This window comes from Mandrillus leucophaeus, unplaced genomic scaffold (genome assembly GCF_000951045.1).
Source record: "Mandrillus leucophaeus isolate KB7577 unplaced genomic scaffold, Mleu.le_1.0 Scaffold350, whole genome shotgun sequence".
NCBI classification, from domain to species: Eukaryota; Metazoa; Chordata; class Mammalia; order Primates; family Cercopithecidae; genus Mandrillus; species Mandrillus leucophaeus.
Genome location: NW_012103699.1, coordinates 271,889 through 287,730, shown reverse-complemented (window position 1 = coordinate 287,730; position 15,842 = coordinate 271,889). Strand labels below are relative to the sequence as shown.

Genomic DNA, 15,842 nt, shown 5'->3' with positions numbered 1-15,842 from the left:
GGGTAACAGAGCGAGACTGTGTCTCAACAAAAAGAAGAATTTCCCATGGAAACCAAATAGACTTTCTCTAACTTTAAAAGGTCTTTCCCCAATTCATTAAGTCTATTTGATCTGTACATAATAACTTTTGCAAAAAGTATCAGTTTTGATCAGTTTTTTTCTGAGTGCAGAGATGCCAGGTGAAGTAGCTCTCTTTGGCAAAATGCCCGGACGGTGCAATGAAGGAAATTAGATCAGAACTCTCTCCATCTGTGTGTCTGCGGTTTCAGTTCCCTTGGGGGAAACAGCCTGGGGGTCCGTTGGGACCTATGGTAGCTGCAGCATCCACTCTGTGCCCCTGAGCAGCCTCCTCCGTTGCCCCCAGTGTGCTGCAAATATGCGGTCATTTTCAGAGCTAGGCAGCTGGAGTCGGGGGAATGGAGTGGATGCAGAAAAGAGTTTGCTAAGGAGCCAGTGCCACAGAAGTGTCAGAGCATTCTGCATTCTGCCTGGTCTATTCCTAAACTGTTTCAGAAGATTGGTCATCGGACCGTGTGCAGTAGCTCATGCCTGTAATCCCAGCACTTTGGGAGGCCAAGGCGGATGGATCACCTGAGGTCAGGAGTTCAAGACCAGCCTGGCCAACATGGTGAAACCCTGTCTGTACTAAAAATACAAAAATTAACCGGGTATGGTTACAGGTGCCGGTAATCCCAGCTACTCAGGAGGAGGCTGAGGCAGGAGAATCACTTGAACCCGGGAGGCAGAGATTGCAGTGAGCCGAGATCATACCACTGTACTCTAGCCTGGGTGACAGAGTGGGACTCCATCTAAAAAAAAAAAAAAAAGGGGGTGGGGGACCAGGTGTGGTGGCTCATGCCTGTAATTCCAGCACTTTGGGAGGCCAAGGTGGGTGGATCACCTAAGGTCAGGAGTTAGAGAACAGCCTGATCAATGTGGTGAAACCCCATCTCTACTAAAAGTACAAAAATTAGCCGGGCATGGTGGTGCATGCCTGTTATCCCAGCTACTTGGGAAGGTGAGGCAGGAGAATCGCTCGAACCTGGGAGGCGGAGGTTGCAGTGAGCCGAGATCGCGCCATTGCACTCTAGTCTGGGTGACAAGAGCAAGACTCCGTCTCAAAAAAAAGAACAGATGTGGCAGTAGATGGGTTTGGGAGTGCTGGCCGTTGGGTTGCTCAGAGCTGTCAACAGTGTCCCGGAGAATCAGCATGTTGTTTGTTTATACTGCACTTTTCTGGAGAAAAATGTCCCCCAGGGCACGAAGAAATGAGGTTTCACGAGATAATCCAGTCACGGTTGGTGTTTGCAGATACAGTGATGAATGTCTTGCAGGTCCCAATTGAATTCTCGCCAGAAGTTGAAGTATTGCTTTGGGTGCTTAATCCAGTCATCCTGTTTTGAGTTGGTCTGTCTTTGAGGTTATTTACTCGACCAGAACTCAAGGCAGTGGGAGTGCTGCAGACCTGGGTATGTCAAATCTCAGGGCACTTCCAGGGGAGGGGATGAGCCGCCTCCTCCCTCATGACCTGCGGAGGAGAATCTGTGCCCAGAGGCCTGACCTGTGCGTTCATGGGGGCTCCTTGAACGGTGTGTGTGGGGGGGCGACCACATATTGAGAGCTGTTGTTCGTGGCTGATTTCAGGATGTAGGTGGTCTGTATGCTCTGTACAGACCTTAGAGGCAATTACAACTCTAGGCTACATAATGGGAAACAGCGTGATTGGACTTAAACCCTTCCTCAGCAGCCTAACAGTCGATTTAGCAGGGTTAATGGAAACACAGGGTGGCCAAAGTGTCACCCAGAGGCCTGGAAAGCACCCCTTGCATGAGCCTGCGTGAGGCGGTGTCAGGAAGCTAGGGCAGCCAAGGGGAGGCTGAGGAGGAGCAGCGGAGGAACAGTTTACAGAAGCCATCATGCAGGTGTGTCCCCAAGGGTGGAGGAGGAGCCTGAGGGGACCTGGAGGGTGTTTGCCGGGTCTGGAATTTTCAGCAGCCTGACTCTTTTCCCTTCCATTTGATGCGACGGCCACAGCAAAATCAAGGCTATCCTGTAGGTACTCATACTACCAGTTGAAATGCAATTGTTTACGAGGGTAGACCCCATTGTTAGCTCTTGGACTGTAATAGTCTAGGCAGCTGGCAGGATTTGGGCATGGGTAGCTGGCGACCGGGTTTGGAGTCATCCCTTTCTTCGCATCTTCTCTGCCATCCTTCCCTTGTTCCTGACCTTCTTGCGGAGCTTCCTAATTGGTTCCTGCCTAAAATTATTTCCTTTCTAACCAATGCTTTGGAGTGATGCCGCTGTTTTTGTAAAGAAACTTTCTCCACGTTTTATGTACGTTTGATGACCCCTGTTGCATTAAGGGGTGCAATGAAATGGGTTTTGAATGGAGGCTGACTTGGGTGTAATTTCCCACTTGTTCATTTGCACACAATGACACAGCTCTCTGACTGCTGTGCCGCTGTTTTTTCTACTGTGAAAAAGGAAAACAACCCAGAAATCAGCATAGCGCCTGGGTCTAGTTGGCAGTGGCGGCAGCAGTGAGGGCGGTGGCTGTCCCTGCTACTGTTGTTATTACTGGATCTTAGAGCTCTTTTTTTTTTTTTTTGAGATGGAGTCTCACTCTTTCACCCAGGCTAGAGTGCTGCGGCGCGATCTCGGCTCACCACAACCTTCTGGCACTCAGGTTCAAGCGATTCTCCTGCCTCAGCCCCCTGTGTAGCTGGGACCACAGGTGCGTGCCACCACCCTTGGCTGATTTTTGTGTTTTTTTTTTTTTCTTTTTTTGAGATAGAGTTTTGCTCTTGTTGCCCAGGCTGGAATGCGATGGCACGATCTTGGCTCACCACTACCTCCGCCTCCTGGGTTCAAACGATTCTCCTGCCTCAGCTTCCCGAGTAACTGGGATTACAGACATGCGCCACCACGCCTGGCTAATTTTATATTTTTAGTAGAGACGGGGTTTCTCCGTGTTGGTCAGGCTGGTATCGAACTCCCAACCTCAGGTGATCCACCCGCCTCGGCCTCCCAAAGTGCTGGGATTACAGGCATGCGTCACAGTTCCCGGCCTGACTTTTGTATCTTTAGTAGAGACAGGGTTTCACCATGTTGGCCAGGCTGGTCTCGAACTCCTGACCTCAGGTGATCTGCCCACTTTGGCCTCTCAGAGTGCTGAGATTACAGGCGTGAGCCACCGCGCCTGGCCTGGATCTTAGAGCTCTTCTTCTGTCGCTGGCCAGTCCTCGTCAGTCACTTCTATGGGACATTTCTCTGGTTGCAGGTTGTTGGGTGTACCCCGAGGCTCAGATATGGGAGCTCCTGGCTTCTTGAGAGACCGTCTGGGGTGTGGCTGGCACTCCTCCACGGCCTGCCCTCTTGGACATCTGTCTCTCCAGCCGCTGCTTTGATACCTCTGTCTTGATGTCTCATAGCCATCATAGATTTAGCATGTCCCAAACTAAGACCCCTCATGCCTGCCCATCCTGTAGTCTTCCCCTCTTAGTAAATGACAGTTCCAGTTGCACAGGCCACAGATCTTGGAGTTGTCCTTGACACTCCCTGTCTCCCATGCCTCACACCTAAATCCACTGGCAATCCTGTGAGCCCCAGTCCAGAGTCAGACGCCCCCTCTGCCGTGGTCTGCCCTCTCATGCTGCTGCTCTGCTCTGGCCTCCGGGAGACTCCTGGCCCTCCTTTGTTTCCTGCAATCGTGCTCAACCCAGCAGCACAGTGACTTTTCCTTTTTTTTTTTTTTGGACATAGTATAGATCAAAGTCAAAGCAGAGTGATTTTTAAAAGACCCAGGTCATCTGTCGCTGTTCCAAAGCCTCCAGTATCTCCCGTTTCAAGCAAAGACTAGCAAAGACTTTGAAGTGGCCTGCAAGGCCTTTGTGATGTGTGGCCTGGCCCCTTGTCCCTTGTGACCTCGTTTCTAGTACCCCCAAGCCCATCTGCTCCAGTCACACAGGCGCCGGCCGTCCCGGTCATAGGCTGAGCTCGTTCCCATCCCAGGGCCTTTGCTCTTGTCACTCCTCTGCCGCGTGCTCCTCTCCCAGATGGCGTCCCCCCATTTCCCTCAGCTCTCTGCTCAGATGCCCTCTTGTTGGAGGAGGTGGTCTTCCCTGAGCACTGCATATAGAACAGCCACACACCTTTCCTGTGTGCCCTGCTCTGTCCCTGAGCACAGACAGGCCTGCCTGTGACACACTGTAGAGGCCCCTGTGTCGCGATCATCTCTCCCTGATGAGACTCTGCTTTGCCACTGTGATGCTCCTGGCCCTAAATAATTACTTGCAGAATAGACCAGTACACTGAATAATTTCCACACATACACATATCAAATGAGAGTGTAGGCTCCTCCACTAGCTGGCCCGGTCCTGCTGCAAGCTCCTTTTTCTCTGCGGGGACCTGGCTAAGCTGTGTCCCTTCCTGATGGTGCTGCACCTGCACCTAGCCCCTCACCTGCACTTGTGCTGCCCATCAGCTTTGCTTTTCCAGTCCCACTGTGTTATCCTCTCTGAATCCCTGTATCAGGGGCAGTTGGAGTGATACTGTTATAACTGCTTCCAGGCTACGGGACGCCCTCTCAATTCCTAAGTCATGCACTTTTGAACATGTGTCCCAAGTTGACCCCTCTTATCTCCCCTGCAGATGCTATTTATCTGGAGATTCCTATGGTAATGGTGCCCCATAGAAGGTCATGTGCTGGGGTGAGGCTTGTGTGTATACCTTAGGTGCTTAAGAAATCAAAGTTACCCTCACCGCTTTTCCCCTCTCCTTTTGTTGGATAGTGCTAGGATGGTTTAGTGTTATGACATTTGGTTCTTTTTCATTTGATTGTAGATGTTTGTCTCAAGTTTTGAGTATATAACAATGAACTTTTAATTTATTTTTAGTTTTTTGAGACAGTCTCACTCCGTCATCCAGGTTGGAGTGCAGTGGTGCAATCTCCACTCCCTGCAACCTCCGCCTCCCCGGCTCTAGAGACTCTCGTGCCTCAACCTCCTGAGTAGCTGGAATTACAAGCACATGCCACCACACCTGGTTAATTTCTGTATTTTTAGTAGAGACAGGGTTTTGCCATGTGGGCCAGGCTGGTCTTGAACTCCTGACCTCAAGTGATCCCCCCACCTTGGCATCCCAAAGTGCTGGGATTACAGGCGTGAGCCATCGCGCCTGGCCGGATAATGAACTTTTTAGTTTCTCAGTGAAGTTTTGGATAACTTAAAAGTATTATGGCCGGGCGCGGTGGCTCAAGCCTGTAATCCCAGCACTTTGGGAGGCCGAGACGGGCGGATCATGAGGTCAGGAGATCGAGACCATCCTGGCTAACACAGTGAAACCCCGTCTCTACTAAAAAAATATACAAAAAACTAGCCGGGCGAGGTGGCGGGCTCCTGTAGTCCCAGCTACTCGGGAGGCTGAGGCAGGAGAATGGCGTAAACCCGGGAGGCGGAGCTTGCAGTGAGCCGAGATCCGGCCACCGCACTCTAGCCTGGGTGACAGAGCGAGACTCCGCCTCAAAAAAAAAAAAAAAAAAAAAAAAAAGTATTATGTACTCCTGAAAAAATTTCAGGTTAACTAGAGGGTATAAAATGAAAGGTTAAAGCACTCATGCTGAGGAAATAAGAGTAACTACTTTTATGTCTTTTGTGAATCTTTTGAAATGACTGTTTCTTAACATGTGCTTTTAGATATTAGAAGGGTAGATTTGTCAAAAAACCTGTTGTCATCATGGGATGAAGTGATCCACATTGCTGATCAGCTCAGACACCTGGAAGTCCTTAATCTCAGGTATGAACTCTTGGTTGCCGAATTTTCATGAACAATAAAAGTCATCTCCTTGCTCCCTCACAGCATCTCTGAGGCAGAGAGATTAAGGCTGCCACCTGATGATGCAGGAGTTAAGAAGAAATTACTCAGGCTGATAGTGAGGGTATAGAAGTCCTCAGTAAGGTTTTCCTTTTAATGAAGAGCAGCCCCAAATTATTTTCCTTTCTAACACAAGCCGCCTGTGAAATGGAGCTGCAGACATGTATTTTTGAGATGGAGTCTCACTCTTGTTGCCCAGGCTGGAGTGCAGTGGTGCAATCTCGGCTCACTGCAACCTCCCCTTCCTGGGTTCAAGGGATTCTCCTACTTCACCCTCCTGAGTAGCTGGGACTATCGGTGCCCACCACCACTGCCGGCTACTTTTTGTATTTTTAGTAGAAGCAGGGTTTCGCCATGTTGGCCAGGCTGATCTTGAACTCCTGACCTCAGGTTTTCCACCTGTCTCGGCCTCCCAAAGTGCTGGAATTACAGGTGTGAGCCACCACGTCCCGCCTCTTTAAGGACACTTTAAGGGCACATCGATTATTATAGCCTTGCAAACGGTCACATGGGTGATTCATGAACAAGGAATGTGTTCTAACTTTTATCAGGTGGGGGATGAGTTAGATTGACATTGAACTGCAAGATCTTATTTCTTTTTAGCCTGACCATAAAGATGGAAGGTTGGGGGAGGTGATATTTAATTGTGGAGTAGGAGAGGAGAGGTGATATTATTAAAAGTGCTTGTTTATTTGAAATTTGAAACCTTCTAGCATTTAATTGCTGTAGGAATGAGTAATTTCATTGGGATACTGTTTAATTCTGTTTTGATAAGGATTTTTCATTAATCTAACTATTTTACTAATGTCACAGTTTTCCAGGCCTTCCTGAGTATTTGATTTGTTTTAATCTCAGAACCTAACTTTCCAAGGGTTTAGCCAGGCTTCCTCCTTTTTTTTTTTTTTTTTGATATGGAGCCTCCCTCTGTCGCCAGGTTGGAGCGCAGTGGTTAGGATCTCGGCTCACTGCACCCTTCGCCTCCCTGGTTCAAGTGATTCTCCCTCAGCCTCCCAAGTAGCTGGGACTAGAGGCACCTGCCACCATGCCCGGCTAATTTTTGTATTTTTAGTAGAGACAGGGCTTCATCATGTTGACCAGGCTAGTCTTGAACTCCTGACCTCAGGTGATCCATCTGCCTTGGCCTCCCAAAGTGCTGGGATTATAGGCGTGAGCTTCCACACCCGGCACAGGTTTCCCCTTTCATTCTTAAACCATTTTTGCATAGACAGGTGAGTGTACAGTATAGCAGGTAGGCCTGAATGAATTGTGCTCCCAAATAGAGCAAATAGGGGTAACTCAACCCATGGTGTCTCATCTTCGGAAATATGGGCTTGTGTTTTTTAATGTATCTTCTTTCAAAGTGACTGTCAGGATTGAATAGAGTTTTGAGAAAGAATTTAAGGGACAATAATTTCATCCATCCTCCTAGCCATAATTTCATCCATCCTCCTAGCCAAAGGGCAGACTCTACGTTTAGAGAAGCAAAATGCTAGCCCACGATTCAGTGTATCAGTAAGACTGGAGAACGGGACTTTGCTTTGCACTGTCCAGAGCCATGTCTTGTGAAGCTGGAAGCTCACCTTGCAAACGCCTGAGTTTCGGGTTTAGGAAGCCTGCAGCCGCATACGGCTGCCCTAATCCTGTGAAAGCATCTTTACACAGCTGATCCCAAAAAGTTGTAAATTGTAAATGTTAAAAATTAGGTAGTCTTGATTCACTTGAATCATTAAAAAAGTGATTTCCATTTTAAGATTGAAACAAATCAAACCCCTTAGATTAAAACCCAAGTTGTTGCTTTCAACAGCTATTTCAGATGGGTTTACTGTATAGAAATAAGTATATTGTATCTTCTTTTTCTACACAGTGAAAATAAACTAAAATTTCCCTCCGGTTCAGCATTAACTGGAACGTTTTCTGCACTGAAGGTTTTAGTCCTCAATCAAACAGGAATAACGTGGGCTGAGGTAATCATATTTCTTTGGTTTATTACACATTAATAGGCAATTTAAAATGTTTGATTTAGTAGGGAATTGAAGTATAACTGTGGCTTCGTTTAAATCATCTCAATATCTATTAATAGATAACAAGATTCTTTAAAGTGCCTTGTAAAAACGAGTTAAAAGCTCATCGTAGTTGAATTTTGCATCTAGGAATCCGTGTCCTCTCTCAGCTCACTTGGACTTGTTCTGGGGCCTTTATAAACAGTGGCGCTCCATTGTGGTATGCACCGAGGATGTGCTGAGCTTTGAAAAGCCGTCGTGTTAGCTATTGATAGCTCCCTGAGTTTTCCTGTAAGTTTTTTTTAGAACAGAAGCCAAGCAGCAGAAAGGTCCTCACATCCTTTTCTTGTTAGAAGTTCGGCTTTTGGAAGCCGCTGTTCATTTTATACAGCTGGGCTCAAAAGTAGACTTGTGGGTCCTCGGCACAGCAGCGTTTGGGACTTATGTCTGGCAGTACAACTTCCTCTGAGGTGTGCTGACTTCACACACCCAGAGCATGCCGCTGTCTGTTTTTTTTGTTGTTGTTGTTTTTTTTTTGAGACGGAGTTTTGCTCTTGTTGCTCAGGCTGGAGTGCAGTGGCGCGATCTCGGCTCACTGCAACCTCCACCACCCAGGTTCAAGTGATTCTCCCGCCTCAAGCCTCCCGAGTAGCTGGGATGACAGGCATGCGCCACCAGGCCCAGCTAATTTTGTATTTTTAGTAGAGACTGGGTTTCTCCATGTTGGTCAGGTTGGTCTCGAACTCCTGACCTCAGGTGATCTGCCCACCTCGGCCTCCCAAAGGGCTGTGATTACAGGCCAGAGCCACCGTGCCCAGCCCACTTTCATTTTTATTCATTTATTTTTCTTGAAACAGAGTCTTCGCTCTGTTGCCCAAGCTGGAGTGCAGTGGCGCAATCTTGGTTCACTGCAACCTCCGCCTCCCGGGTTCAAGCGATTCTCCTGCCTCAGCCTCCCAAGTAGCTGGGATTACAGGCGCCTGCCACCATGCCCAGCTTATTTTTGTATTTTTAGTAGGGACGGGGTTTCATCATGTTGGCCAGGATGGTCTTGAACTCCTGACCTAAAATGATCTGTCCGCCTCGGCCTCCCAAAGTGCTGGGATTACAGGCGTGAGGCTCCGCACCCGGTTCGGGCATTCCACTTTCAAACCAAGGGTGTAGAAATACATTCCCAGCTATGTTCACCCAGGAAGTGCCACAGAGGCTGCTCAGTGAGAGACAGGTGGGTCCCTTGTGCCCTTAATATGCCCACAGAGCCTCTTTCCTAGGGCCCCTCCTCTGTGAGGCGCTTACTCCCTCTCCAGGTGTAGATGCAGCTGGAAGACAAGAAGGGGCCAGGTACTGGGGCTGACACCTGCAGTCCCAGCACTTTGGGAGGCTAAAGTGGGAGGATCACTTGAGCCCAGGAGTTTGAGGCTGCAGTGAGCTAGGACTGCACCTTTGCACTCCATCCTGGGCGACAGAGCAAGACCCACCTCACCCTCCAAATAAACTAGGAAGGGCACACAGAAATTCAGGTGGTAGAGATGACAGTAAAGTTCCAGTGAGAAAATTTAGAAATAGTTGGTGAGGCTGGGCATGGGGGCTCTCACCTGTAATTCCAGCCAGCACTTTGGGAGGCCCAGGCAGGAGAACTGCTTGAGGCCAGGAGTTCAAGACCCACCTAGGCAACATCGAGAGATCCTGTAGATGCTATATATATTATTATATATAATTATGTAATAATTATATAATAATATATAATAATTTTTTGTAAAAAATTTTTTGTAAAAGTTTTTTTTTTGGTAAAAAAAAGTTAGGCTCATGTGCAGTGTGGTAGCAGCAGGCACGGTCTTGACATGCAGAAAGATGCCAGCAAGTTCGTGGACCTGTGCATGCGGCAGAAATGCTCCACCAGCAACTGCGTCATCAGTGCCAAGGACCATATATCCATGTGGATGAACGTGGCCAAGGCCAACAAGGTCACAGGCAGGTTTAACAGCTAGTTTAAAACCTGTGCTATCTGCAGGACAGTTTGCAGGATGGGTGAGTCAGATGATTCCATTCTCTGGCCATGGCCAAGGGCGTTATCTCAACTATTTTGTTTTTGAGATGGAGTCTTGCTCTGTTGCCCAGGCTGGAGTGCAGTGGTGTGATATTGACTCATTGCAACCTCCGCCTCCTGGGCAAAACGATTCTCCTGCCTCAGCCTCCCAATTAGCTGGGATCACAGACATGCACCACCATGCGTGGCTAATTTTTTGTATTTTTAGTCGAGATGGGTTTTCGCCATGTTGGCCAGGCTGGTCTCAAACTCCCGACCTCAAGCAGTCTGCCCGCCTCAGCCTCCCAAAGTGCTGGGATTACAGGTGTGTGCCACCATACCCGGCCATTTTTGTATTTTTAGTAGTAATGGGCTTTCATCCTATTGGCCAGGCTGGTCTCCACCTCCTGACCTCAAGTGATCCACCTGCCTCGGCCTCCCAAAGTGCTGGGATTACAGGCATGAGCCACTGTGCCTGACCTCAAAGAACTTTTGACTGGAGAGAATCTTGGATGTAGGATATTTGTTGTAAATATATAATGAAAACTTTAAAAAATGTATAATTAAAAAATAATGAAAGAAGAAATAACTGTTGAGAAATTTATGAAAGGATATGAAAAATTAGCATATCCTTTACAAACCCAGATTGGCATTTAGAATTGAGGAAAGGTGTTTAACATCAACTTACTTCTTTTGGTTAAGCAAATTCTATCAAATACTAATACATGCAGTTAGTATCTCCTGTTCCACCTCGTAGCTGCCTTACCTAAACCATGCATTGACACCTACCTCCGAGGCCTCAGAGTGCCCACAGTATGTGCTCCCACAGCATTAAAATGCACTCCTTTAACATTTTATTTATCACCCCCCACCACCATTCCAGGCCTGAAACAGTCTTATGAACTGTCGGTGAGGCACTTGTTTGCTGAAACAGTAACTGAGCTGAATCCTCGTGGTGGTTCCTGTGAACACCCGGGAAGAAACAGCCAACAGAGGCCACCTGAGCCTGAGCCGAGTTTCTCTTCCAGGTGCTGCGGTGTGCCGCGTGGTGCCCGGGCCTGGAGGAACTCTACCTGGAGTCTAACAATATTGTCATTTCCGAAAGGTAACTAGGGCTTACTTAAATGCATCTATCCCCATTAGTCATCATTCTGAGTAAACAAATGGTCTCAATTATATCTCACCTTAATTTTTAGAAGGATTTGTAAACAAGAATTAGGAAAAATGCTTATTATTCATTGCCTTCGCAAATTAGAATTTGACTAATTGGTTCTAATTCAAAGGAAACTCGTCAGAATTAAGTATTTGTGAAGACATGAGTTATCTTAGTTTTGCATCAGTGTATTAACTTGCTGCTTGCTGTTTCTTTTCTTTTCTTTTATTTTTTTGAGATGGAGTCTCACTGTGTCGCCCAGGCTGGAGTACAGTGGTGATCACGGCTCACTGTAACCTCCGCCTCCTGAGTTCAAGCGATTCTCCTGCCCCAGCCTCCCGAGTAGCTGGGATTATAGGCGCCTGCCACCACGCCTGGCTAATTTTCTTTATTTTTAGTAGACACGGGGTTTCACCATCTTGGCCAGGCTGGTCTTGAACCCCTGACCTCGTGAGCCACTGTGCCCAGCCAATTTGCTATTTCTAAATGGAAGTTCTGTAGGATATGCTGTAAGGATTAAATAATGTATTTTTCATTAGCATCATCTGTTTCAGGTCATTGTACCAAAGTACATGTAAAACCTTGTTCTCTGAAATATATTGTTGCCTCATCTCCCTTTTTTTTATTAATAATATTAAATTACTACGTAAAATTAACCTAATTGTGGGAGAAAATTTACAACAGATTCTGAATTAAAGGATTCAGAATCTTAAAGATTTTCATGTACAGAAGGGTTTCATTATGTAGGCAAATGCAGGTTTTTTTTTTTTTTTTTTTGCAATAGAGTTTCATTCTTGTTGCCCAGCTAGAGTGCAGTGGCGCTATCTCGGCTCACTGCAACCTCCGCCTCCCTGGTTCAAGTGATTCTCCTGCCTCAGCCTCCTGTGTAGCTGGGACTACAGGCATGGCCCACCATGCCTGGCTAATTTTTGTATTTTTAGTAGAGACGGGGTTTCACCATGTTAGCCAGGCTGGTCTTGAACTCCTGATCTCAGGTGATCTGCCCACCTCGGCCTGCCAAAGTGCTGGGATTACAGGCGTGAGCCACCGTGCCTGGCCTGCAGGTTTTTTAAATTAAATTTTTAAATTTTGAGATAATCATAGATTCACATCAAGTTTTATAAGAAATGATACACAGATATCACTTGTACCCATGACCCAGGTTCCCCCATTGGTAGCAAGTTGCAAAACTATGAAATAGGATCACAGGCTAGGTGGGACATTGACACTGGCAGGAATTTGTGCATTGCCAGAGGCACCCCTCAGGTTGCCCTTTTATAGTCATATCCACTTGCTTTTTACCCCCAACCCTCCATCGCATCAAATGCAGGCATTTTAAGGCTGTATCTTTGAAAACAAAAGAGAAATTCACGGTGAAAAAATTTTATTTTCCATACAGGCCAACAGATGTTCTCCAGACAGTCAAGTTATTAGACCTTTCCTCTAATCAATTAATTGATGAAAATCAGCTGTATCTGATAGCCCAACTGCCCAGGTAATTTGCCTCTAAATGCTTGATACAATAGTGTTCAGTCAATTCTTAGTGAAGCAATTTTTATATACTATGTATGCTTTCTCAGTAGAAACGTGGTAACAATGATGGAATTTCTAAATTGAGTAATTCCCTTTGGAAAATTTTCATTTGAATTCATTTAGAAAATGTACTTGTGAACGTTGCATAATGTGGACTATGTCTGTACCAGATAATTTGAAGAATGAATAGTTTGACCCTGGCGATAATGCCGATAGTCTTCACTCGTTAAACGCCGGGCAGTAGACCGTGTCTCTTTCCTCTGAGATGCGTTTAGCACCTGACATAGCAGTAGGTACTCAAGAACCATTAGGTGACTATAGCGTCATTAGAATATAGGATAAAGAGTTCACTTTGCATGTCCTAAGTTGGATTTCATGGTTTCTAAGTATTTTACATGGGATTAAAAACCTAGGGTGTAGAAAAAAATTTACAAACCGAGTCTGGTTGATACCCCATAGCATTTTAGATTGTTCTGTGTAATCAAATTTTACATTTTGAATTTCAGGTTAGAACAATTAATCCTTTCTGACGTTGGAATCTCTTCTATACATTTTCCGGATGCTGGAATTGGTATATAAGATTAGTAAAGTTCCATCCTGCCCCCCCATACTATACTTTAGCCACTTCTTTCACTTCTACTGTGTAACTTCATTCCTCTTTTTATAGGGTGCAAAACCTCCATGTTCCCGTCCTTGCAGTACCTTGTAGTAAATGACAATCAGATATCACAAGTAAGAGCTGCTTCGGCGTATGCCCAGCACACTGTTGCCTCTTTCCATTGTCATGGCAGAGTTCGGAGGTTCCTTCTACCAAAAAGTAAAAAAAAGAAACCTAAATCAAAAGAGAAATGCCTCCTCAGCGTGGAACTCCTCATATGAAGCCAAAAATATTAAGAAAGAAATTAGTTCACTTCACACCTAAGTGGACTTCACACTCAAATGGCACATTAATAGAGTAAAAGTGGCTGAGCGTGGTGGTTCACGCCTATATTCCCAGCACTTTGGGAGGCCGAGGCGGGCGGATCCCCTGAGGTTGGGAGTTTGAGACCAGCCTGATCAACATGGTGAAACCCCATCTCTACTAAAAAAAAAAAAAAAAAAAAAAAAAAAAAAAAACAAAATTAGCTGGGCATGGCAGCACATGCTTGTAATCCCAGCTACTTGGGAGGCTGAGGCAGGAGAATCGCCTGAACTTGGAGGCAGAGGCTGCGATGAGCCAAGATTGCACCATTGCCCTCCAGCCTGGGAAACGAGCGAAACTCCGTCTCAAAAAAAAAAAAAAAGAGTGAAAGTATGTGGTCTTTCTAGAGGGGGTTGCTTGGTGCATGATGAAATTCCCTGCCTCAGATTAGAAGTAAGGACTTGCTTTCCTGTCGCTGGTTCAAACTTCTGCAAAAGTAGCACGAAACATACTGCTTTTCATTTATTTCCTTTTGCTGTGTTTCAGTGGTCATTTTTCAATGAGCTAGACAAGTTACCAAGTCTACGGGCTTTGTCCTGCCTAAGAAACCCCCTGACCAAGGAGGACAAAGAAGCAAACACGACGCGGCAGCTCATTATCGCCAGCATTGGCCAGCTGAAGACCCTGAACAAATGTGAGGTGAGCACTGGTGTCGTGACTAGCTATTGTTTAGACTAGAAAATAAATGATTTTAGGCCACGCGCCATGGCTCACGCCTGTAATCCCAGCACTTTGGGAGGCTGAGGCAGGCTGATCATTGGAGTCCAGGAGTTCGAGACCAGCCTGAGCAACCTGGTGAAACCCCATCTCTACAAAAAATACAAAAATTCGCTGCGTGGTGTTACACGCCTGTAAGTGCCTGTAGTCCCAGCTGCTCAGGAGGCTGGGGTGGAAGAATCACCTGAGCCCGGGAGGCCAAGGCTGCAGTGAGCCATGAACATGCCACTGCACTCCAGCCTGGGCAATGGAGTGAGACCCTGTCTTAATTAAAAAAAAAAAGTAAAAAGAAATTGTTTTTGAATATTGTAAAGGAGGTGAGATGTAGCTTTCCTTGGAATGGTAAAAGATTAGCCTTGTGCAGTTTCATAATAACGGTTCTTTTCCAGCTCCTCAGGAGAGAGCAGCAACATCAGTGCGCTGTCGTTTGAGGAATCCCAGGCAGCTTCTCCATGTTTTCAGGGAATGTAGGCAGAAAGAACCGAACCACAGAGCTGCTTTCTCTTCTCCTTCTCAGCTACTCTTCCCCATAAAAGTGGGAAGCCCATGCCTTGTCCTTGCCAGCACTTTTGTGCATTCACTGGGAGTCAGTCAGCTCCACCAGGGCAGGCGCCTCCAGGCAGACCTCGAGGAGGTGACCCAAGGTACCTGGCATAGTCCTGAAACTGGCCTACGTGCAAGTACTCTCATGAATTAAAAGCGTAGGCCAGGCATGGTGGCTCACGCCTGTAATCCCAGCACTTTGGGAGGCCATGGTTGGTGGATCATGAGATCAGGAGACCGAGACCATCTGGCTAACACGGTGAAACCCCGTCTCTACTAAAAATACAAAAAAATTAGCTGGGCATAGTGGCATGCACCTGTAATCCCAGCTACTCCAGAGGCTGAGGCAGGAGAATCACGTGAACCTGGGTGGCGGAAGTTGCAGTGAGCTGAGATCATACCACTGTACTGTAGCCTGGGCGACAGAGCGAGACTCCATCTCAAATTTTTTAAAAAAGTGTAAAACAAATTCTTTTTTCTTTTCTAATAAACCCCTGAGTTCTGTCAGTGTTAAAAAGAAGAGTGAAAACTGTATCTTGTCCCTCTCAATTTGATTATTCTCTGCATGTGCTGTGGAGGAAGGACAAAGTGCAAAACGCAAAGGACTTGTTAGAAAAAGTCTTTCTAACAGATTTGTTTTTATGTCACACCAACATAGATTCTCCCCAAGGAGAGGCGGACAGCTGAGCTTGACTATCGAAAAGCTTTTGGAAATGAGTGGAAACAGGCTGGTGGACATCAGGATCCGGACAAAAACAGACTCAGCGAAGAATTCCTCAGAGCCCATCCTAGATACCAGTTCCTCTGCCTGAGTACGTGCGTATACGCTGGTGGCCTGCAGGTGGCGGATTTCCCGCTGGAACAGAGTGTTCCCTTGGGTATCAGAAGAGGTTCTCAGTGTTGCTTTTGCCCTTCCTTCCCTGGGCTTTTTCTGTTCATCTGAATGGACTATAGGTACTTTCCTGGGGCGAGGGCAGCAGGGCGAGAGCAGTGTCGCTCAGCAGGAGGAACCTGGGAGACTGTGTATGTTCCTGA

At 46.7% G+C, this 15,842-nt stretch overlaps 1 protein-coding gene across 3 annotated transcripts in view; it reads left to right on the top strand.

The window, feature by feature from the left end:
* The window catches only part of TBCE (tubulin folding cofactor E), an 88,240-nt gene that overhangs the window by 62,548 nt on the left and 9,850 nt on the right, over positions 1 to 15,842 (top strand). For 2 of the 3 annotated variants that reach the window (XM_011989360.1, XM_011989359.1), the window contains exons 6-13: positions 5,697 to 5,796; positions 7,739 to 7,838; positions 10,929 to 11,005; positions 12,453 to 12,548; positions 13,093 to 13,157; positions 13,254 to 13,318; positions 14,034 to 14,186; positions 15,466 to 15,619. In XM_011989360.1, coding sequence (XP_011844750.1) covers positions 5,697 to 5,796; positions 7,739 to 7,838; positions 10,929 to 11,005; positions 12,453 to 12,548; positions 13,093 to 13,157; positions 13,254 to 13,318; positions 14,034 to 14,186; positions 15,466 to 15,619 — 810 coding nt within the window. Of the gene's footprint in view, positions 1 to 5,696; positions 5,797 to 7,738; positions 7,839 to 9,676; positions 9,830 to 10,928; positions 11,006 to 12,452; positions 12,549 to 13,092; positions 13,158 to 13,253; positions 13,319 to 14,033; positions 14,187 to 15,465; positions 15,620 to 15,842 lie in introns of all 3 variants that reach the window. The other variant, XM_011989358.1, reaches the window with a different exon arrangement.